Consider the following 25,024-nt stretch of genomic DNA (forward strand, 5'->3'; position numbering starts at 1 on the left):
TGGCCATGTGCTGGGAGGGGTGTGGAGGGATCAGGACAAGGACCAGAAAGATGTTGGGGGCCGGGGAAGAAGGAAAGGGCCCCAGCGAAATGAAGTCTGCAGTGTGGTGGCCCTGGGTCAGTTGTCTGCTAGCCATGATCCTTAACTTTCCTCCGCAGTCCTTCCACCAAGGGGAGAATTTGGCTCAGCTTGCATTGAAATGGATACATTTCGCGAGCACTGAATGTCATCCAAAGCCTAGGGAAGGGACTTGACAAATGGTAGCTATGTTTCTGTAGTTCAGAGGATCTGACAGGAAGGTAGGCAGGTGTGGGGAGAGGAGATGGGACAGGGAGAAGGCTTCTTTCACAGTGTCCTCTCCCTTCTACTGGGCACCAGACAGCGCCCTGTCCGCTCCGCAGACACAAGCTTGCCTACAGGGACCGAATGTCTGACGCTGAAGGAACTGCTGTGGGCGGTTTGGGAAGGGTACTCTTCTGGACCAGGGTGCAGGTTCCAATGTCTTCATTTTTCTTGAGCTGTGAAAACCTCACCGTGATTCTCGAATTGCAGTTTCCCCAAGGGTGACCCAAGCTCATCCACCTTCTTACACAAAGCTGCAGGAAGAAATTCTGGCCTAGCAATGCTCCTAACAATGGTAGAGGCTTACTGGACATTTATTTGTGTCAACACTATCAAATAACCCAAAAGAGGAAGAAAATCCCTGCCGGACCAAAGACAGGCCTCGGTGTACTGCTTTCAGCCCCAAGTTGGGCAATGGCAGTACTGGGGACAGAAGTGGGGAGGCTCAGATGGAGAGCAGGCAGATCCGCACTCAGGCAGCCATCCTGTGCGGTGTGGCTGTGTCCTGGTGCTGGAGGCTTAGGTCTGAGAAGGATACTCTTCCTCTGAGTCAGAGGGAAGGAAGGTTCCCGAGGAAGTTTTGTTGGCTGCTGACATCTTGGGAGCTCTACGTGGGGCTGGAGCCACTGTCAGGGGGACCACCGTTGTTCGAACTCTGTTGGTCTGGGACTGTCCACTCTGCAAAGGACAACGGGAGTCTTGTATCCAGACCAGACAGTATCCACATTCTCGTCACTGTCTCTGCCAGACTCTGGTCCCAATTCCTTCCCAGATCTCATTTCTAGAGCGGCACCCTGAAGGCCCAGGGTAGTGACTGCATTCCCTAGGCTGCAGTACCATCTCCTTGCCCAATGCCCTTCTCTGCCAGCTTGCCCTCCAAGCCCTCATCTGGCCATTGCTACTACTTCTGGAGTTCAGAAACATCCTGCAATTTTAGCTGAGACAAAAATGGAAGTTTTTCCTAAATGCTCAGTTACAGAGAAACCAGGAAAAACCACTGAGCAAAAGGAAATGTTAATGCCAGGTGGTGGTGGCACACACCTTTAATCTCTGGCACTTAGGAGGCAGAGGAAGGAGGACCTCTGTGAGTTCAAGGCCAGCCTGGTCTACAAGAACTACTCCCAGAAGCAGCTCCAAAGCTACAGAGAAACCTTGTCTCAAAAAGGGAACCCTTAATACAATAGTCGGTTTGGCTTCAGAGGTACAACAATCCTCTTGCCTTAGCTTCCTGAGTGCTGCGACACAGGTATGAGCCACCACGCTTGGCTTCTGGCTTTAAGCCTTTTCTCTGGAGCCCCATTTTGAGGTACTGGTCCAGGTCTGTTTCCTCACCAGTCCTCAGCGGGGCTTCCCTTGCTGGTGTTGTGATTAGTGATAGGAGCCGAAGCTCTGGTCAGAAAGCCTGAAGCTCTAGATCCTTTCCCTTCCCTTAGGCGGTTCTACTTCCGCCTCCCTGTCAGCCTGTTAATCTTATTTTTAATTTTTTTTTCCCCAAAGAGAGGGCTGTAGTTCCAGTGTGGCCTGTATGCATAACAAGACAGGTAGTGGATGACTAAGAGTCACAGACAGAATACCTAAGCCACAGGCGTGGTGACCTCAGGAGGCTGAAGCGAGGTGAGGGCAAGCTCAAGATCAGTCTGGGCTATAATGTTACATCATGAGCCCAGTTTCAGGAAACCAAACCAGAACCCAAACCAACCGACCCCCTCCCTCCCACAACTGCTGCTGTTGCAGGGTGGAGATAAAGGACTCTCTTAGACCCAGGGCACAAAGGGGATGGGAGGCTAAAGGGAAGGATTGGGGAAGGAGGGAGAGGTACCTTTCTAAGGCCCCTGCTCTCCCTGCTTGTGGAGAGGCGTCCCTGAGGCTTGGCATAGGTGCTACTCAGATGTGAGTACAGGTGGCTCTCAACTTGCAGGGGGTTGTAGGTGGTTCCCAGCTCCAGGCCGTCTAGTGTGCTCTGAGGAGGAGAGGAGGCATTTTATTCCGGGAACTCAAAGTCATGGAATTCGAGTCCTGAGAGGCTGGGGGAGGGGAGGGCCCCAGCCTGCGGTTGAGGCTGAGACAGCTGAGTCCCATTGGTGTTCCGCCCCACGAGGATGTGCTGTTTCAGGCGAAGGAGTAGAGGGAGATGGGAGACTCTGAAGCCCTTAATATTGGCCCCAGGAAGGGATGCTGGATTCTGAGAAAAACCAGAACTCTCCCAGAGGTACAAGGGGTCCAGTGTGGAAGGAAGGGGAGGTGTGTCTCCAGGTTACACGTAGGGTAGGGGTGCTCCAGGCCTTAAAACAAGTACGGGGAGTTCCCAGCCAGAGGTGAGTGGGGCACAGCAGGAGGACATTGGAGCACAGCATTCCTGAGTAGTTAGGTTTTCCGGCCACAACATCCTGTGCCAGGAGCCGCTGGCCCTGAAGTGAGACCCGCCAGGGAACCACGGCACTCCTGCCCACCTCTTAGCTGCCAAGCAGCGAGCACAATCCCCGGCTCTGTCCTTCTGCTCCTCAGCCGGGAGCCAGCTGTGACTGTGGTTCCCATTCTCCCCATCCAGAGCCTCCTCTGTCACCCTAACCTGAGGGGCGCAGACACAGAGAGGAGGGGAGGGAGAGTAGAGAGGGAGGAGGTGGAGACTTGTACTCCTTTTCCCCAGCAGAGGCCCAGAGCACAGGAATGCGCACGCATATGACAGGACTACAGTGTCACACAGGTGCACAGGTGGAGTCACAGACATGCTGCCATCTGTCTAGAGGCTTGGCATGAACACACTCGAACACCATAACGAACACTTGAAGACATGAAAGTCCACCCACATCTCCCTTATTGGCCATCATCCCTTTGTTCCCACTCCTTTGATCCCTCCTCCCTGTGGTGCTCCTCATGGTCCCCTCTCCAAGGCAAGTGCAGATGACAGGAGGGTCATGATGGCTGGCTTTTGCAAAGGGCACTCCTAACCAAGCTAAACAAATCAAATTCAACTCCTGGACCTGAACTGCCTGTCTGGACTTCCTCCCCTGGCTGCTGGGATACTTGCCCTTTTCCCTTCACAGCTAGCTACCTGTTGAAACTCATTTAAATTATACATATATATATATATATATATTATGTATGCACTGATATATTGTGCATTTTGATAAATAAATCTTGCCTGAAGACCAGAGGCTACTAGAGGTCAGACAATGGTGGCACACACCAGGATTTGGGAGACAGAGTTAGATGGACCTCTGTGAGTTCAAGGTGACCCTGGGCTACACAAGATCAATGCAGAAATAAATCCAGGTGGTGGTGGCTCATACCTTAACCCCAGTCCTAGGGAGTCACACGTCTTTAATCCCAGCACGAGAGGGAATATAAAATGGGAGGAGAGAGACTTAGTTGGTTTAGTCTGCGGTCAGTCACTCAGCCTTGGTAGAGGTAAGACTTCTCTAGTGACTTGGCTGCCTTGATTTTCTGGTTTTCGGGTTGAACCCCAATATAAGGCTCTGGGTTTTTATTATTTGTGCTACATATATATTTTTTCTCTTAATTTATTATGTTGAATTTGATACCATAGGTAAGATTTTTTCATGTGTTTGACATCAAACACAGTATGTTCATTTTAAAATACAGAATGACAAAAATATCCATTTTTTGTACAAAGCACATGTTTTCATGGGCATAAGATTCAAGGAGGTGGTGGCAAGTCTATCATAAGGTGTATAGTATGATCATCTATACCTAAAGAAAACCAGTAAGAAAAAGAACCTACATAGAATTACATTTCTTCCCTAAACTCTGCAATTCTTTCAAGTGCTGGGATTGTCTTCTCTAATCACCTTTATCGTCCCTCTATCAAGAAGCCCATCCTATGAATATATATAATGCATAGTTGGTCTGTCTTTACAAGGCCACCAAATAATTTTTTCTCATTTTACAATCCCAGTTCCCTCTCCCTCATCTCCTCCCGCTCCCCCACCTTCCACTCACCCCACTCCCCAACCACTCCTCAGAGAGGGTAAGACCTCCCATGGGAAGTCAACAAAGTCTGGCATCACTTTGAGGCTGAGCAAGGTATACCTCCAAAGAGAATGGGCTGCAAAAAGCCAATTTAAGCACTGGGGATAAATCCTGGTTCCACTGCCAGTGAATCCACAGATTGCCCCAGCCACACAACTGTCACCCACATTCGAGGGCTTAGTTCAGGCCTATACATGTTCCCCCGCTGTCAGTCCAGAGTTGGTGAGCTCCCACTAGCTCAGGTCAGTGTTTCTGTGGGTATCCTTAGGGGTATGTGTGTGTGTACATGTTCATGCATGTGCCCATGTCTATGGGATCTTCTAAAATGGATGGCACTAATTCCAAATTACTTGCCTATGTCAAGGCCCATTTCTCTCTCAACTCTCTGCACAAATCTCTCCCTCAAACTAGGCTTGCTTCTCAATTAATCTTTGCTTTAATCAGACCATTGCCTTCTTCCCACTTCATTTTCTACTTTTGTTTTTATTTCTGATGGCCGCAACAAACCCTGCCTGCTCCCCATCTCTTCCTTATGACTGTTTTTCTCCCTCACGCCTTTCTCAAGCTCTGCTCTATTTCCCCATGGTATGGTGGTTTAAATGAGATTGACTACCGAAGGCTCATATATTTGCATGCTCAATCCCCAGTTGGTGAATACTTTGGAAAGATTAGGAGATGTGGCCCTGCTGGAGAAGGTGTGTCGCTGGGAGTGGGTTTTGAGGTTTCAGAAGCCCACAGCAGGCCCAGTGTCTCTCTGCTGAGCATTAGGATGTAGCTCTCAACGACTACCCCAGTGCCATGTGTGCCACCATGTTCTCCGCCACATTGATAATGGACTAAGCCTCTGAAACTGTAAGCAAACCCCCAGTTGAATGCTTTCTTTTTATAAGAATTTCTTGGTCATGGTTTCTCTTCGCAGCAATAGAACTCCAAGACACACAGGCTTCACTTGCCTCTATGACCTTTAGGCTGTCTTCAGGTGGCTCCTCGGACAGCGGGGGGAAGAAGCCAGGCAGCATCAGTTCCCTGGTGGCCACCAACTTCGCCAGCAGTGTGAGAGACTGAGACGGCGTGATCACATAGAAGTTGCTGGCAGGGACATTCTGGTTGCGTCTGGGGATCTGGGGTTCCCCTCTGGCCAACAGCAGCCAATCTCTTTTCTGCAACAAGGACACACATCTTCAGTCTTTGGCTTGTTTTGAGGACAGCCCCGACTGCAGATTCTGAGTTCTCTTTGGAGTGTCAAGGAGGCCTTTAAAAGGGAGGAGTTCCTAAAAGCACCATTACTGTTCTTCCTGCCTGGTTTAGGATATGCCCGAGAGAATACCCAAAAGGTTTTGGGGAAGATACAAACTAAATGTTCTTTAGCTTGAAGTGAGTTCATTCTAGTTAGACATCAGACTATTAAATACTAAGTGTAGAGTCTAAAAAAAAATGATAATCTTGTGTATGTTGTATGTATGTAATTTATGTGAGTGTGTGTGCAGGCATGCATGTGCCATGGTGTGTGTATGTCAGGGGACAAGATTTGGAACTTGGTTCTTACCTTCCACCTTGTTGTAGCAAGATATTTGTTTTTGAAATATATTCTAGGCTAGCTGACCCACAGTCTTCTGGGTAATTTTCCTATCTCCACTCCTATCTTGCCATAGATTAAAGACACATGCCACCAGGGCCTAGAAAGATGGCTCAGCAGTTAAAGGCACTGATTGCTCTTCCAGAGGATCTGGATTCAATGTCCAGGATCCACATGGTGGCTCACAACCATCTGTACTTCCAGTTCCAGGGGATCCAATACCTGTTTCTTCTGGCCTTCTTGGGCACCAGGCACCCAAGTGGTGCTTGGATGTACACGTGGGCAAAATATGTATAAAATAAAATAAAACAAAATAAAATGGACTAGAGTGCTTGGATTGAGCTTGAATGGGCAGGGTTGCACAGCTACTGGTTTTACTCACTGACCCATCTCTTCTACCTCAGATTTTTGTTTACTATTGGGTGTGGGGGTATTTACCTTTAATCCCTGTACTCAGGAGATGGAGGCTGGAGGCTCACCACTTGAAGGTCAGCCTGGGCCTATACATGAGACCTTCTCTCCAGAAAACAAAAACAAACAAAAGAACAATTCTTTCTAGAATTACAATTCTTTGTAAATATATTTTTTGTACCAGAAATTTAATATGATAACATTAAGCAACCTCCCTCCCAAGACAGTTTTTGCTTTGTGACCCCAGTTATCTAAGAACTCACTACTGTAGCCCAGGCTTCACTATTGCTAGGCTGCTCCAACACCCTGTGCTGGGGTGACTCACCATGCCTGGTTCCAAGAATTATAATTGTGTGTGTGTGTGTGTGTGTGTGTGTGTAGGACAACCTCAGGTGTCATTTTTCAGGTGTCGTTTTCTTAAACAGGGTTTCTCTTTGGCCTGGAACTCACCCAGTAGGCTAGGCTAGCTATCTGGTTTCTGCCTCTCCATCACTGGGATTATAAACATGTACCACAATGGTAATTTTTTTTAATGTGGGTTGTTCTAGGGATCAAACTCAGGTCTGACTGAGGCATTTTTCCAGCCTCTCTTTCTTTTTAATTTTTTTTGTGTGTCACTAGAAATGAAACGTCGGGCCTCCCACATGCTAAACAAACACTCCACCACTGAGCTATTCTTCCCACCCCTAATTCTTAAAGTTAGTCTTGAAATGGAGGTGTGTAGAGGATGGTGAGGGACATAGGGTCTTATTTTGAGAATAAAGTCTGGTGGTGTTGGCACCGAAGGCAGTTGGGATGGGATGGATGACTGTGGGGATGCCCCTGGAATACCCAGTGAAGGTTTAAGAAGAGGCTGAAGTAGCCTGCAGACCAAGAAGAGAAAGAGGAAGTGTACAGGGGAAAGTTTTAGTACAGCAAGACAGTGGGTGGGGACAGGACCCTTGAGATCAACTCGGTGAGTCCACAGAACAAAGTGAGGTGCTAGACCCTGTGGGCAGTGGCTCTGTGAATGTCACATGCCACAGAGACAGCAGAGGTTAGCACCCAGACAGGAAGACGAGACAAGCATTTACAAATGAATTTGTAGGCACACCCTTTTTTTATGAGATGGAAACAAGGCAACTTTCTTGGGTCCTTTTTCAAGGAAAACCACAAATCTCCAAGAAACATGGAGTCAAATGGTCATAGTCATCGGTAAGTTATGTCCTCTTGCTGGCAGAGACCATTAATCATCTCTGGCACAAATGTAACAGTTTCCCAGTTACACAACATGGGGAACAACAAACCCTTACTAGTTCTATCATTCTAATATAAGAACGATGTGGAAGACAACAGGAAAAGGGACCATCAGTGCTGAGTGGAAGACCATGGGAAAGGACCATCCATCAGTGCTGAGTGGAAGACCATGGGAAAATGACCATTAGTGTTGAGTGGAAGACCACGAGAAAGGGACTGTCCATCAGTGCTGAGTGGAAGACCATGGGAAAGGGACCTTCTGTAGCATGAATTCTAATTGTTCTTAATAATAAAAACTCAGAGTCAGATATTAGGAGATGAAAGTTGAAGGGTCAGAGAAGCAGAGCGGCCAGCCACTAGAGTTCTTACCTCTACCAATATTCAGACCTAAGGGACGATCCTGTTTCTATGAATCCTCAAACTGCATCTCCATACCGAATCTTGACTGCATCTGAGCTCCTGTCTCTTCCACCTTATATTCCTCTCTCTGCCCAGCCATATCACTCCTGTCTCCACCTCCCTAGTGCTGGGATTAAAGACATGGGATCCCAAGTGCTGGGATCACCTTTGTATGAATTCTGTTTCTCTTTTAGGCAGATTCAATCTTGTGTAGCCTAGGGTGGCCTTGAACTCACAGACTCCATCTGCTTCTGTCTCCCGAGAGGTGGGATTAAAGTGTGGGCCACCACTGCCTGGTCTTTTATGGCTAACTAGTGGCTTAGCTTTGTACTCTGATCTTCAGGCAAGGTTTATTTGTTAGATTACAAACAAAATAGCACCACACCCATCAGTACTTTGTGGAAGACAAGAGAAAGTGACACAGGGAGTCATCTAACACCTGCTGGTGGCTTCGGAGGGAGGAGGGAAATCTCTGCCATCTTAACTCAGTGTCATCAAACCACACAGCACAGAATACCACAGAGTCTGGTAGTCTTTGGCAAGGGGCAGGGAACCTGCTCATGTGTCCAAGAAGAAAAGCTGTGACTGATTATTCTTGTGGTTGACAGTCATGGGCTGATAAGGGAAGTATGGTGCCTCTTAAATAAAATCTCGGATGAAGATAGGTGAGAAGCATGATGCTTCCTCAAGAAAAGCATGGGTGGAGATGGGTGATCCAGGCATGGGAAAGCTAACTGTAACTATAATAATAATAATATACAACAGTGGAATGCTTACCCAGCCCCAGGCACTGTGTGAAGAGCATGTGGAGACCTTAGAAGTTCATATGTGGGCTGGAGAGATGGCTCAGCAGTTAAGAGCACTGACTGCTCTTCCAGAGGACCTGGGTTCTATTCCCAGCACTCATATGGCAGCTTACAACTGTTTATAACTCCAGTTCCAGAGGATCTGACACCCTCACACAGACACACATGCAGGCAAAATACCGATACACACAAATAAAAATAATAGTAGAAAGAACTTCATATGCTGATACTATCTTTCTTATATCTAGAGTTTTCCCCCTGAAGAACAGATTCAAACTGTGATACAAAGTCCATCTGAGGCTTACTGAATCCATCAAGCTAGGAGCAAATAATATTAAAATTATGGTGTATGTGCTTGTCAGGGTATTTGCCTACTCTACAACCTTGCTAAGTCTGAGGGAAGACTAGACAATTGCTTAGCTTCCACTGACTAAGGTAACTTCTGATTAGGGTTCAGGATTTTAATCATCATTGTTTTTCAAACTTCTTTTTGTATCAATCTAGGCATTTGTAAGTTTGTTAAAAATTTATTGAGTGGGGTGCTGCAAAGATGGCTCACTTGCAGAACTGAATACCTAGGTTTAGCTCCTGGCACCCTGGTGTTCACAATCACCTGTAACTCCAGTTTCAGGAGATCTGACATCTTGTGATCTTCATGGGCACTAGGCATTCAGGAGGTTCATACACATACATACAGGTAAAACATTTATGCATATAAAGTTTTTTTATTGAATAGTTATTAGGTTCTAAGCACTAGGTGTGTAGAAACTCACTAGATACTGTGTCCTCTTGGCATTTATAATTGAGTAAGGGGAAGCTTGTAAGGGATGTTTATCTAAGATGTCACGTGATCCACTCTTCTGACTGGTCTATATTTAGGAACGATTGTCCAGTGCCCAGAAAAGTTCTCAGTCCTAAACAAACTGATAATGTCAACTGTGTGCACAAGACTTAACTAAGCATGAGATATCTTGCCACTGAGACAAATGAGCTAGGGAGCATGGCATGTGATGTTTCTTGGATCTCATCATTAAAGAAGAATAATCTCTATTACACTATGGGCTTGCTAAGAATCTCTGAGTGCTGCACACATAACACCTTTGGCTACTGGACTTCGAGTCGACCAACCTGAGACGACAGCTAAGACTCTGTAGTCAGCTGGTATGTAGCAAAGACAGAGGAAAGACAGAAGTCTCAGAAGTCCCTGCTAACACTGGGACCATCAGAGGACCAAGAAGATTTGCTTTTTGCTGCTTAAATAATTTTATAATTTTTTTTTTTTGGTTTTTCAAGACAGGATTTCTCTGTAGCTTTGGAGCCTGTCCTGGAACTTGCTCTTGTAGACCAGGCTGGCCTTGAACTCACAGAGATCTGCCTGCCTCTGCCTCCCAAGTGCTGGAATTAAAGGCCGGCACCACCACCGCCTGGCTATAGAATATTTTTAAAATTTATGGGCTGGAGACAGAAAGAGATTGTCAGAAAACTCTGGAAGAGAAATAAATATGTTTGTATTAGATGGCAATGTTAATTTGTATTCAATTCCCAGGAGCACCTGGAGAGAGTGGGAGGAAGCTGAACTTTAAGGCTCCCGTTTAGGACAGTAGATTTCTAGCTTCTCCTCTGGGTAGTGGTTTATGGCACTAGAGACTTGAGGTCCAGGGTGTTAGCTAATTTATGGGTTGACCTGTTAGGAAAAGCAAGTATGACTAACTGCCACAGCAGGTATCTGAAGCTGAGAAAAAGCACTACTTGGGAACGTCTCAAAACCAGCAGCCTTTGGGGTCCTCGAGGGGAACAGTGCTAATGACCGTAGGTAAACAACTGCTAAGTTCTTTCTAATATACTTTGACTGGTTCTAAGGAAAAGAGCACGAATTAGATGCTGAACTTACCAGAAGGAAGATATGATGCTATGGATATAAAATATCTCCTATGGGCTCGTGTTTGCTGTGGTCCCGTCCGTGGAGCTGTTTGGGGAGGGAACCCTTAGGAGGTGGGGCCTAGCCTAAGGAAGTGAGTCAGTGGAGGGTTATAGTCTGGCCTGGATTCCTGGTTTGGTCCACCAAGATGTGATCAGACAGCTTGTGCTTCTGCCACTGTGAGCCTTCCTCGTGGAGCACGTCCCCCACCATGATGTATCTCCTCACTGTGAGACAAAATACATCTCTCTTCCTTCAAGTCAGTTGTATTTGCTCACATCTAGAAGAAAGGTAGCTAATATACAGTATGGGAAAATACCTGTGCTTAGGCTGGGATTGGAGATGCCACAGAATGTGGCTTAGACTTCACAAAGTGGGTGCCTTCTCTTCAGAGCAGGTGTGGATGGGGCAGGGTTGAACGGCATGCCTTACTCCAAGTTCAGCCTCAGTAAGGTCATCCACCCCCAACTTCTTTACGGTTATACTGACTTTCTTCTGGGTATAGCTTAATCATCCATTATGGATACCAGAGAGAAGGAAGAGGAGATGGTTACTGACCTCGGGCTGAAAGGAGTAGAAGTGGCACCCATACAAACCCTGCAAGGAGGTCAGCTGGGTATTTGTTATAGCTGGTAGGGACCTTAGTCTGCGGTTAATGAAGCATGGCCGGGTGTGGAGTGAGGCACGCACAGGGAGCAGGGGGGAACAAACACCCCCTTAGCCTTGCTTGTGGAAAGAGATACACCTCCTTGGTATAATGCACCCAGGAAAAGAAACACCAAGCTAAGCATATGCTGGGCCTTTGGAAATGGGAAGGGAAACAAGAAAGAAATTGGGTTTGTTTAGCATTTGCTTTTTCTCTCACCCCAGCAAGGAAGGAACGGGAAGAGAGAAGTAGCTGCTGCAGCACCCAATACTCTTCTCGTGGTTTGGATCTAAAATAACTCCCATAGACTGTCTGTAGAAATCTTGGTCCTCGGTCGTTGGGACCCTGCTGCAGAAGCTAGAAACTTTAGGAGGTGGGGCTTAGCTGCAGGAAATAGGTCACCTAGGGGAGTGTCCTTGGAAGTTAGACCTTACCTTGGTCTCCCTTCCTGTCTCTCTCTGCTTCCTGTCTATCACAAACTGAGTGATCTGTGCCACGTGATCTTTCTCATCCTGAGCCCAGAATCAGCTGAACCCAGGACTATGTTCTGAACATTGAAACTGTGATCCCAAGTAAGTTCCCCTCTCTTGATTATAGCAGGGATTTTGACATAGTGATAAAAATCTGACTAATAAAACCATTCTGCTCTCACACTGGCCCCCATAATCATTGTAAAAGATCCCCAGCCCTCTAAAACAGATTACCCAGTCCTCTCCTCGCAGGTGAACATTCTTCAGGACAGACAACAATGCAAGCCTTTATACATTTAAAAAGACTAAATGTTCCAAAATGTGTTCTTCAACCACTAGAAATCAGTACCGAAAGCATCTTGGGAATTTATGAATATGTGCAGACAATATGCTTCTATCTGTACTTAACTGAGGAACTCACAGGAGACGTTAGAAAATCATTAACTGTGAATGGAAATTAGAACCTAACACAGCAAAGTTGCCGATAACCTGCTAAGGCAGGGTTTACAGAGAGACAGGAGAAAAGGAACCACCAACTTTCTTAGCTGTGAACAGGGTGGGCCGCAGCAGCAACTGGTCTGCAAGTCATGTCCACTGGTGTCATAGTGGCATGAATGTCATCAAAGTAACAAGGCCCACTTCACAAGTTGAACCCACACCTGACATCATTACTGGGACCAAGAACCTATGACTAGACAGAGCATAGGCCCGATGGGAGAACCTACTTCTATTACTCTGCTAAGTGGACATTGTTATGGTCAAAATAAAACGGCGATGTTCCCCGAGTGGCTGCATTGGGCAGCAGGCCATGAGGAGCTGTGGTGGTAAAAATGCTGCGGTTCTGGAGTGGCCCAGGGCCACGAGGGGCAGCAGATCCCAGACAGGGAGCCTCATGGTGGGTGAGAGACAGAGGCACACCATGCAGAGAAAGTGGGTATTTATTTAGTGGGTTATGGAGGGGAAAGGGGGGAAGGGGAGAAGAGTGGGGGAGGGGTAAGGAGAGAAGTGGGAGAAGGTAGGGAGGGTAGAAGCTGCCTCTTCAGGAGACTGAAAGGGAAGGACTCAGGCTGGAAGTAGAAGATCAGCTTGCCTCAGCACTGGGGGAGATGGAGTAGGCGGGGCTTGTCTCTTAAAGGGACAGGACAGACCATTACAGACATAGTATTAAACCAACTCCTGATGAGTTGTCTTTATACCCATAGATTAGAGTGTATCTCTGCCCTCACCAGAGAAGCTTCTTTTTTGCAGTAGGTAGTGATCACAACTGGTCAAGGTGCAGAGAAAAAGAGACTGTGGACATTTATATGACACTCCTCCACCCGAAGCGCAGGGATGGCAGTGAAGGGGAGAGGCAGAAAGACTGCGAGCCACAGGGGTAGGTGACTACAAGGAAACTGCCTTCTGCACTTAGCAGGGGAGTGACACATACAAATCCACAGCAGCTGAGACAGCAAGCAAAGACAAGATTTGTTTTAATGTGTATAGGTGTTTTGCCTGAAGGTATATCTATGTATCACATGCACGCCTGTCTGGGAGGTGAGAAGAAGGCATCGGACATGCTGGAACTGTAGTTACAGAGGGCTGTGAGTCACTGTGAGGGTTCTGGACCTGAACTTGGGTCCTCTGTAAGAGCAACAAGTGCTCTTAACTGCTGAGTTATCTCTCTAATCCCTTTGCTTAATATTTTAAAAAATCAGTCAATAGATTATGCTATACTAATAAAATGAAGAGAAAAAGTTATATAATCATCCAGTAGATTTATTTATTTTTAACAAAATTCAATGACCTTCCACAATAAAAACGAACAACAAACTAGGAGTCAGGATAGAACTTCCTTATCTTGACAAAGTGCTAAAACCAAAATAAAACAACAAAAATGAAAAGGAACTTCATAGCTGCCTGCCGTAGTGGCTCATGGGAAACTGATGTAGGGGGATCACAAGTTGAAAACCAGCCTGGGCTGGATAGTGAGTTCCAGGCCAACCTAGACTACAGTATAAGACTCTGTTTCAGAACAAACAGGCAAGCAAACAACCCTATCCCTACAAAACTTCAAAATTCTAACTCACAGTGGTAAACGGTAGCTTAAATAAGAATGGCCCCACAGGCTTATGTTTGAATGGTTAGTCACCAGGGAGGGGCACTACCTCAGAAAGCCAAGGAGGTGTGGCCTTGTTGGAATAAGTGTGGCCTTATTGGAGGAAGCATGCCATTGGGGGTGGGCTTCCAGGTTTCAAAAGCTCAAGCCAGACCCAGTGACTCTCTCTTCCTCCTGTCTATGAAAACAGATGCAGAACTCTCAGCTGGTTTGCTAGCACCAGCATGCCTACATGCCGTCATGCTTCCTGCTAAGATGACAATAAACTAAACCTCTGAAACTGTAAGCCAGCTCCAATTAAATGTCTTCCTTTATAAGAGTTGCTGTGGTCATGGTGTCTCTTCACAGCAATAGAAACCCTGACTAAGTCTTATCCCTTGTCTACATTACTATACTAGGGGTGTGCTGAGGCCCAGAGGCCTTTTAGGAGGTTAGGATTCTGGGTGTGACCGCAGGGGAGAGGCATCCATGTAGATACCAAGTATATTAACAACATGGTGCATGGGAACCTGTATTTTCTGAATCTGATTTAAGAAAACAGCAAGGTGACAGTCATCACAGCAGGGAGCTACAGTGCAAATCCATGCTATTATTGGTGCTGTGAGGGCCAAGAAAGCTGTGACAACAGCCACAGGGATGGAAAAGGATAAACAAACAAACCAATAATGAGTGGGGACAAGGTCTGATTGAGCGGAAAAGGTTCACAGTGAAGACATTTAAGCAGAACCAGGGAAACATGAATAAAACTTTGTTAGGCGGACAGAGGCAAGAGCACAGTGTGTGAGCATGTGAAATCAGTTAGCGTATTTGGAGAACACTTAGCAATTTATTAATGTCTCTGGAATGGAGACTAGACAAGGCTGGGTGAAAGATGAAGCAGGAAAAGTAGACTAGGCTGGCTCACAGAAGGCCCTGGGACCTCATGCTAGCCTGCTGCCTTAGAGTTCTTCCCCACACAACCTTCAGATTCTAGGCTCCGCCCTCATTCTTTTTTTTTTTTTTTTTTTTTTTTTGGTTCTTGACCTGCCATCACCCCACTCTCTGCTTGGAATCTTGGTCTTGACTCTTGGCCTCTACAGCCAAGGCTTTTCATCTCCACACCCCACTCACAGCCCAACCAGCCCATAGCCTGTGTGCTCAGACTCCCGCTGGACGTGTCCTGGCTGGAACGCTGTCACTGCTGTGGCCAACTGGGGCAGACATGGACTGGAAACTCAGGAATGTGTCTCTCGAGACGCCGACATTTGAAGTAAGAAGCCGAAAGACTTCGGGGGTGTTTTCATTTCTTTTTCTAGTTCACACAGACCCGACTTTGTCGGGAACGAGGATGTGGACAGTGAGTCACCAGCTACATAACTGGGACTACACAGCAGTCTTCGGTGACTGGAACAGCTTTTTCCTGGCAAGGGATGGATTCATCTTGTAAAGACTTGGTAAAAATTAGTTTTATTTACTTATGTATTTATTCCCTACCACATTTCATAAAATTGTTGTGCAAACTTAGAACAAAAATGCACCAGCACATAAAGACCACATGATGAGTTAAGGAGGGAGATTGGCTAGAGGAAGGAGCTAAGAACAGGGCAATAACGAAGCCAGGACCAGGGACACTGCCAGAAATTCTAGAGGTCCCTATGGTTCTCCTTGACAAACAATAAGGAAGACTTGAATGGATGCTACCAAGAAGCAATGTTTCAGAGACCACCTGCAATCAACATGACAGCACACTCCACATGGCTGTAGAGTGGTTTAAAATTTGGGGCCTGGAACAAGCTTTCTGGGTTCAGTCCTGACTCCACCATTTCTCTGCACCCTACTTTCCTCATCTGCACGCCAGAGATGGCTTTTACAGAAGGGAGAGTAGCCCACTGGAGCAGGTGGCTCTGGTAGCCTCACCCATCTCCCCCATCCCCTCTGCCTTGCAGAAACTAGTAGATTACATTCCTCAAGCTGGCCACCAAGGTCCCTTCCACTATTTGTCCACTCCCTCCTCCTGAGGATGACTGCCAAGGTCTAGCTATCAAAGTATGGAAGTCCAGTAATCTCCTTGGCAGACTTATTAACATGCCCAAATAAAATTAAATACTTCATCCTCACGTGGGCTTTTCCATTTCACCTTTTTTTTTTTTTTTGAGACAGGGTTTCTCTGTAGTTTTGAGGCCTATCCTGGAACTAGCTCTTGTAGACCAGGCTGGCCTCGAACTCACAAAGATCCACTAGCCTCTGCCTCTCGAGTGCTGGGATTAAAGGCGTGCCCCACAACCGTGGCCCATTTTACCTTTATAAACTGCCATTTTCTTACACGCCTGTCTGTCTCGTCTCCCCTCTATCCAGGGGCGGTCCTCTGTGCCTGCAGGGACAGATATCCCCGCCCCCTCTCCCTTGTTCCCTTCCCCTTCTCCTTCTTCCTCTTTCTCTGACTTTGTCTCTTATTCCCTGTCCTCTATCCTCTAGGGCAAATAAATCTCCTTTGTGTTGAGAACTTGGCCTTGGGGTCCTGAGTCAATGTTTTTCCTTTCAGTTATTTTATAGGATGGTTATGGTAATAAAATAATACTTGCAAAGTACTTGGAACTGTGTTAGGTACAAAGTCAGCATAATAAAGGACTACATTTCTAAAATTAGCTACGCATAATAGTGTATATGTTTAATCCCAGAATTCAAGAGGAAAAGGCATGTGGATCTCTATGAATCCAAGGCCAGCTTGGTCTAGATAATGAATTCCAGGCCAGCCAGGGTTATGCAGTGAGACTTCTTTTTTTTTTCCTCCCTAAAATTAAGATGAATTTAATTATTAGTTGCTTCTTATTTTGTTAAATGTAAAATAATTGGGTAATTTTTAGATATAGGTCTATAAAAACATCAAAGGACGCTGTAAGGGCGCAGACACTTAGGATCTGGATTAATCTAAGAGTGAAATTGATGAGACTGTAGATGTTGTGTAGTTTTCTCTGGGAGTAAAACCCTCCATCCTGGAGGGAAGCTCCATAAGATACAGGAGTCAGAAAGGAGGTGAGACAACAGGATAGTCTAAGGGAGGTGAAACACTCCATCCTTCAGGGATGGTCATTAAGTTCGGGAAGTAAAAACCTTCAGGAAGTCCCTGAAACTGACCAGACTCTCTAGGCCCCTTTCCCTCAAGCACACACACACACACACACACACACACACACACACAGATACACACACACATGCACATACACACACGCATGCACACACGTGTGTACACTCACATGCACGTGCACACACACACATGCACACACGCACGCATGTATGCACACTGTAAGAACTGTTGGAGATATCCTGCTTACAGGAGGCTCAGAACAAGCAAGCCGCCTGGAAGAAACAGAGAGCAATTTAGTTGCTGGAAGAGGCATAGATCAACTCAGTTACCTGGAGTCAACACTCTAGGCTTGCAGATTTTGTGAGCTGTCACCCATGCTGGGGTGGACTTTTGGTGATTTCTGCTCCTGTAAATAACCCGTCACCCATCCTCTTGTAAGTAATTCCAATAAAACTCATTGGTTTCCCAAACTGAGCAGTGGTGGCATCTGTGCTTCGGTCTGTCATCAGTTTCCTATCTAGGATAAGGAGATGTTTGTTCATGTCTCCCGAGAAATGTCACACAACACTGGAGAATACCTATCTTCCAGAAAGACTGGGTAAAGCATTTTTGACGAAAGCAAACACTCAAATAAAGGAAGGTAACCTTTGGGGAAGACAGAAATGGAGTGGTCCCCAGAAAAACCTATCAGGGACTGGAAAGCAGACATCTGACTGCAAGTGACTCCGGCTTAGAGTGCGCAAAACGCAGCTGGAAAAGTTACACATTTGCAGCTGTGGAGTCTGTCAGGGTGGCACTAATGGCGAGGGTTTGACTATTGCAGCGTGTATTTGGTCCAGAAGAGCTGCTCTGAGTTAAGGCTGGAGGAGAGGGAGCAGCGAACCAACCGCCCTGTGCCTTCACCTGTGGGGAAGTTCACGAACCTGAAAGTGAAAACCTGGAGTCAACTAACTGGCCGGGGACAAGTTAGAAAATGTGCTGTGTATGTCGTCAGATGGCAAAGGGGACTAGTGGGCACGTGATGGGGTTACTTCTGCATTCAGAGGTCAGCGCAGGCTGCTTCTCCTTCTGAGGACAGTCAGAAAAGCTTGGTCGTGTATAGAGGCCGTTTGGAGTGAGGCATTGTCAAGGGTTTGAATACAGGGAGATGAGAAAGGGGCAGCATGAACAGGGGAGGATCAAAGGCGGGGAAATGCAACGCTCTTCATCTGGTTGGAAAATACGCTATGTGAAGGAAATAATGGGAGATAAAGCTGGACCTTGACTACTGGACTAAGAAATATACATAACAGTTTCTAGAGCGGGAAGAATCCAGACAGAGGAGGGAATTACACGGCTTCATTTACCCTGAGGGCACATGTGAATTCAAGTTGAAGGGAATGGCGGTAGTGGTGGTGAAGCTCAGAATCTAGATCCCCACCTGCTAAGAGACTTTTGCCGGGAAACACAGCGACTAGCAGATCTTTTGGTGGAGACCTGGGGGTGCGGTAGGGTGGGGTGCGGTAAAGTGTGGCTCCAGCCAGTTTTCCACTTAGAACATTTGTGATGCGCTGGAGTTATATGGGTCAGGAGGCAGAAATACTTGAGAAAAGCTGAGAGTGTTTCAGCAGACGTGGGGGCAGTGGGTAGAGTTGAGACCTTGAGGACAGACTGAGCTGAAGCAGGATGGCTACCCAGCCATGACTCAGCACAGTGCCCGAGGACTCTATCTGCCTGGTCCAGAGAAGGGTGAACCCTCTCTGCCAACTCCAGCCTCTACAGTGCACTTATACACAGGGGTGGCTTTCATTAAATAGTGCTAGACATGGAAAAAAAAAAAAAAAGAAAGGACCACAAGTTTGAAAACCAAAAGACAAATAAAAGGTCATGAGGCTTGAACTGACTTGTACAAGTTCTGTAATCTCCACATTTGTGGTCACTCTCTTATGCACACAGACACAAACATATGCAAGCAAACAAATAAATGTAATGATAGTAGAAGAAAACAGAAAGATCTGGACACCATGGTGCACACCTTTAATACTAGCCCTCAGGAGGCAGAGGCAGGTGGAGCTCTGGGAGTTTGAGGCCAGCCTGGTGTACAGAGTGAGTTTCAGGAAAGTCAGCACTATGTAGAGAGAGACACTGGCTCAAAAACACCAAACCAAACCAAAAACCAAAAAACCCCCAAGAGAACAGGAAGAAACAAGTGGAAATTATAAAAGCACTAACCAATAATGTTGCAAACCACGTGGCCGATATGCGCCAGGTGCTGTCCACATCTGGTTATCTTCCCTCCCAGACATGCAAGGCCCACCTTATAGCTTCTGTTAGACAGGACAGAGACAAGAGTTACTAGCGGGTCTCACACGTGCCTCCCTTTCCTTCTTTCTCCCTGCTGTATTGCTCATGGGAGAAGCTAGCGCTGGACTTGATCATTTTACACAGGAGCTGGCAGCGAGGCGGAGTTCACGTCAGAGAGCCAGTTTAGAATACGTGGCTGAGTGGGAGGAGGAAGGCGAGGAGCAGGGCCCCAAGGATGTGGTGAGAGCCTGAGCATGTGCACGCTTGTGTGTAGAGGGCCCAGGGTCAGCGCCAGGTTACAGATAATTAAGCGGAGGAGAAAGAACTGAGAAACACCATTGTGTTTATAAGATGGCTCTTCTTTGAAAACACATTAATTAATTAAAAAATTACTTTTGGGTCAGTGGATAACGTTTTTTTTAACATGTCATCTGTGCAGAGACTAAACCACATGGGGCCAGTGTGCTTGTCAGAGTAATGAATACATAAATACAGCATCATTAGAGATGTGTCTGTTGCTTAAGTTCACAGCCAGGAAACGAGGAGCAGGGCTGGAGGGTATCAGATGCAAAGCACGGGCTTTCCTTGAGCAATAGGGATATTTTCAGCAGAGTAGCTTAGAAAACTGCCTCAAACCACTCAAAAGTGGAGGTACTGGGGTAGGAGAGATGGCTCTGCAATTCTAAAGTGTCTGCTATTTAACAGAGGACTGGAGTCTGGATCCCAGCACCCATGGAACAAGCCGGGTGTGCTTGCAAGGATCTATAGCCAAGCTCTGAGGGGGTAGAGGCAGGAAGATCACTGGGGCGTGCTGGCTTCCTGCCTAGTCTAGAATTTACAAACTCCACTTCAAGGAGAGATACTGCCTCAGATGAAAAGGCAGAGAGAAGCTCTTTTCCACCCCATCACCCCATACATCCATACCCACGCACCCATCACCCCATACATCCATACCCACGCACCCATCACCCCATACATCCATACCCACGCACCCATCACCCCATACATCCATACCCACGCACCCATCACCCCATACATCCATACCCACGCATATAAACAAATATTTTAAAAAATAGAGGTAACAAAAGAGGGGAATTTCTGCTCTCAGCCAAAATTTGACTAAAGCTGAGGATTTGGTTGGTGAAGTGGGGAAGTGGCAGAAATACCAGGAAAAGGCAAGTGTGCCATTCGGATTTTAGGGTAAGTCACATTTACACCTCAACCTTTAAGTCAAATCAAGGACACATACTTAAAAAAAATGACTTGAAATATGCTTTTCTCTAAAAGGGAATAGAATACATAAATTCTAATTAAAAAAGGCAAGTGGGAAGGGTTCACTAAGGAAGCACCATTTGAGCTGAGTCTTTCAGGTTAGGGCAGGATTTGAACACATGAAGATGAGAGAAGAGACAGCATGAACAGAGGACCAAAGGAGAAATCTCATGCTTCTCATTTATTTGGTTGTAATATATACTATGTAAAGAGATAGTGAGTGATAAGGCTGGACCTTGAACACTAACTAGACTAAGAAATACAGGGCACAAGTAGTAGCAAGATAGTGTGTGTGCGTGTGTATTCACGTGTGCGTGTGCGCATATATATGCATGTGTGTGCTTGTGGTGCTGGGGACCAAATCTAGGGCATCACACACACCAGGCAAGTTCTCTCTCACTAAGCTACAACACTAGGTGCAGACACAAAATATTTTGAAGCTAAAGATGACAGACTCAAGGCCATTCTTCAAGGTTAGCTTATGGGCACTGCCATAAACCACACCGAGAAGGGGAAACAAGGAAAGCATCCGGACCAGTGAAGAAATGGCTGCAATATTAAAGCACAAGCAAAGCAGGATTTGAGTAGCACAGTGAGGATGTAGGGGAGAGAACATGCTGGCAGACTAGGACAAGCAAGGCTCACTAAACCAGTGGGTGTAGCTTCAAGAAGGTAATATGAGGGCTGGAGAGACGGCTCAGCAGTGAAGAGCACTGACTGCTCCTCCAGAGGGTCTGAGTTCAATTCCCAGCACCCACATGGCAGCTCACAACCACCTATAACTCCAGGATGCAACACCCTCACACAGACATACGTGCAGACAAAACACCAATGCACATAAAAATAAAACAAAAAGAAGGTAATCTGAAGCTGGGCATGGCGGTAGACGCCTTTAATCCCAGCATTTTGCAGGCAGAGGCAGGTGGATCTCTGTGAGTTCAAGGTCAGCTTGATCTACATAGTAAATTCCGAGTTGGCCAGGATTATACAGCAAGACCCTGTCTAAAAAGGAAAAAAAAAAAGGAAATAAGTTAAAAAAAAAAAAAAAGAAAAGAAAAAGTAATTTAGTGTCAATGTCCAGGTAAAATGGAACTGGAAGGTCAGGTAAGGGAAGTTAGGAGTTTATAAAAAAATTGTGAGTCAAGCATTGGAGACAGGAAACAAGGACATCTCCAGGTTAGGAGAGGACAACTGATGTGGCCTGGGGTGACTCGAGTGTGAAGGACACCACAGCTGAAAGTGGCTGAGGTTTCAAGCGTGGGTGGCTTAGACAATGGTGGGTGCTATTAACAGAAAGACAGAAGTCAGAGACAGAAGTTGGCTGCAGTGGAAACATCGGTGCGAGGAGAGGGCAACAAGGGCTCTGGGAACTGAGCAGTCACCAGATTTGACAAGAACAAACAAGCGTGAAAATATAAGACGAAAGATGGAGGTAAAGTTTTATAAATACGGGGCTGGGGGTATAGATCAGCAGTTAGGAACTCTTGGTATTCTTCCAGATGACCCAGTTTGGTTCCAGTACCCTTGTCAGACAGGTCTCAACTTCCTGCAGCTCCAGCTCTGGTCGCTGTGGGCAGCCAAACAGAGGAGATGCCCTCACATAGATATACATGCATACATAGATATACATACATACATGATATACATGCATACATAGATATACAATGCACACATAGATATACATGCATACATAGATATACATACATACATGATATACATGCATACATAGATATACATGCATATATAGATTTATGTATAATGCATACATAGATATATATGCGTACATGTCAATAAAAATAAATGGGGGCCCTCATTAGCTTCTTGTCAACTTGACACAAGCTAAAGTTATCTGGGAAGAGGCAACTGAGAAACGGTTTCTATGACATTGATTGGCAAGCAAGGCTGTAGGGTGTTTTCTTGATTAATGGTTTATGTGGGAGGGCCCAGTCCATTATAGCTTCCCCTGGGCAGGTGGTCCTGGGCTGTATAAAAATGTAGGCTGAGCTAGCCATAGAGAGCATCCTCTGTGTTCTCTGCTTCCGTTCCTGACTTGGCTTCCTCTGACGCTAGGTTGTCAGCTATAAGGGAAGCCTTTCCTCTCTAAGCCGCCTTTGGACTCTGTTCCCTCCTCTCTCCACTCATGCTGCAGGCTCCTGCACACCGCTGGGCTAGTCTCCAGTATCCAGGCATTCACAACTGCGCTTTGTTCATCTTTTACGTTTATTCACCTCCCTAACCCTGTTTTCACAAGTTGCCCAAACTTGTTTTCCAGATTTTTGTTTTTATTAATCCCAGTATGCAGCAGGTAGAGACATCTCAGCGAGTTCGAGACCAGCCTGGTCTATATGGTAATCGCCAGAATAGCCAGGGCTACATAAAAGAGAGAACTTGTCTCAAAATACAAAAACCAACACCAAAATTCCTGTACTCTAAGCACTGAACAAGGCATTGATGGTTCCTGCCCACAACACTAATACTCAGAAAGCATAGAGGTCATCCTCAGCCACACAGCAAAAAGGTCGACCTGGGCTACATGAGACCCTACCTTAAAAAAATCTTATTGTATTAAGATTGCAGACTCAGGCCTGTCATTCTAGCTACTTCAGGGTGGCTGAGACAGGAAGGTCTGGGATACAAGGCTTGCTTGCGCTGCAGATTAAGTTCAATTCCCTGGGTAACATAACATAAATGAGATTTGTCTCAGAACAAAAATAAGTAAATAGATAGATAGAAGGAAGGTTGGGGACCCAAGAGAGGGATAGGGTGTTTGCCTAGCATGTGTGAGATCCTGGGTTCAATCTCCAATATGTCAAAAAGAAAAGAAAAAGGATTGAAAGCACCTGGGAGAACCACCTGCTGAGTGATGGATGCTCTCAGAGATTTTGAGGAAATGGGTGGAGCACACAGTAAGCTGAGCTGCTGAGCACTCACTGAACTGATTGATCTGTGCTCTGCAAACACAGGAGGTGGGCGTTCTTCAGACCAGAAACAGGAACTGGGTGGGTGGGCCCCCAAAGGGAGTGTGAGCGAACTGGGTGGGTGGGTGGGTGGGCCCCCAAAGGGAGTGTGAGCTTTGAAACAGAAGTCCTCTCCTGATAGCGGAAGACACAGTGCTGTGCTGCCCTTCCATTCGGAGCCATCCTGCCGATCCGTCACCAGTGCCCACCTGGTCAAGCCTTTGCTTTTTAGTTTTATTATATATGTGTGGATCTGTGCAAGTGAGTGTGGGTACCTGTGCAGAACAGAGGTGTTGGGTCTCTCTAGAGTTCGGGTTACAGGGGGTTGTGAGCAGTCCAAGGTGGGTGCTGGGAACAGAACTCAGGTCTGCTGGAAGAACAGCATGTCCCCTTAGAGTCTGTGCCATCTCTCCTGCTCCAGGTCGATTATTTACTCAGTATCTCGTCTTGGATTCTCTTTTCACTTAGTTTATTTTGGTTTAAGTGTGGCATTAATTTTCTTTTTTCCTTTTTTAGGTTTTTGAGATAAGGTCTCACTCTGTAGTTCTGGCTGGTCCAGAACTTGCAACGTAGACCAGGCTAGTCTTGAACTCACAGACATTCACCTGCCTCTGTTTCCCAAGGACTGGGATTAAAGGTGAGTGTCACCACACCTGGTTTCTTTCCTTTTTTTTTTAAATTTGTATGAATGCACGTGGGCCTGAATGTGTGTGTGTGTGTGTGTGCATGGTGTGTGTCAGTGGAGACCAGAAGAAGGCATCAGACCCCCTGGAACTTGAATCACAGGAAGTTACGAGCCTTCTGATGTGGGCACTGAGAACTGAACCTGTGCCCTCTGCAGGAGCAGTAAGCTCTCTTAGCTGCAAAGTTATCTCTCTAGCCCCTTGTTAGTTTCCTTTTTCTCTTAAAAATTACTTATTGTGTAAAAATTATTTATTGTGTATATGTGTATAATTTGTGTGTGTGTGCGCACGTGCCATAGCACATGTGTAGCGTTAGAGGGCAACTGTGTGGAGCTGGTTCTCTCCTACCTTTGCCTTCTGAGTCATCTGGCCAGGCCACATTAGTTTTCCATGCATGTGCTGTGCTTTCTATTTGCTTTTGCTCCAAGCTGACATCTTGATGTTCAAGGCAGATGCCAAGCAATTGTTGGATATTGCATTTATCCTCCTCCCCACACTCCATCCTTCCCCAGGTTCTAATTGGTTATCTATGCCCACAAATGATTCTATGTTGGGTTTTGTTAACCTTGATTTCTGATGCTCATAGTAAGCCATGTATGTGTTTCTATCTCTTCCATTACAGGCTGTTTCTTGAGGACACAGCTGTATCTATTATACCACAACTGAATGCGTATCTAGGGCTTCACACAATGTCTGAGAGGGATCGGGACTAGAGACTTCTTCAAATGACCTGTGATGATGAGTACAGTGTTAGAAAGGCTGTGGGACTTTAAACATTTATCATTATTATCGTGTGTGTATGTGCAATGTGTGTGTATGTACAGGTGTGCCACAGTGCGTGAGTAGAGGCCAGAGGACAATTTCCTGAGTCCA

General features: G+C 46.3%; 1 protein-coding gene and 1 long non-coding RNA gene across 2 annotated transcripts in view; one reads left to right on the forward strand and one right to left on the reverse strand.

Moving 5' to 3' along the window:
• Positions 1 to 694: 694 nt before the first annotated feature.
• M1ap (meiosis 1 associated protein) overlaps positions 695 to 25,024 on the reverse strand; it is an 83,215-nt gene continuing 58,885 nt past the window's right edge. Inside the window, exons 8-10 of the mRNA XM_057776476.1 lie at positions 5,286 to 5,492; positions 2,162 to 2,302; positions 695 to 1,020 (exon numbers count right to left, since the gene is read on the reverse strand). Of these exons, the coding sequence (XP_057632459.1) occupies positions 862 to 1,020; positions 2,162 to 2,302; positions 5,286 to 5,492 (507 nt within the window). The 3' untranslated portion in view covers positions 695 to 861. The remainder of the gene's footprint in view (positions 1,021 to 2,161; positions 2,303 to 5,285; positions 5,493 to 25,024) is intronic.
• Positions 23,715 to 24,998, forward strand: LOC130878498 (uncharacterized). The gene is made up of 3 exons (XR_009057445.1): positions 23,715 to 23,729; positions 23,985 to 24,105; positions 24,774 to 24,998. It is a non-coding gene; the product is annotated as an uncharacterized LOC130878498 (long non-coding RNA).

Source organism: Chionomys nivalis, chromosome 1 (genome assembly GCF_950005125.1).
Source record: "Chionomys nivalis chromosome 1, mChiNiv1.1, whole genome shotgun sequence".
Classification (NCBI taxonomy): Eukaryota; Metazoa; Chordata; class Mammalia; order Rodentia; family Cricetidae; genus Chionomys; species Chionomys nivalis.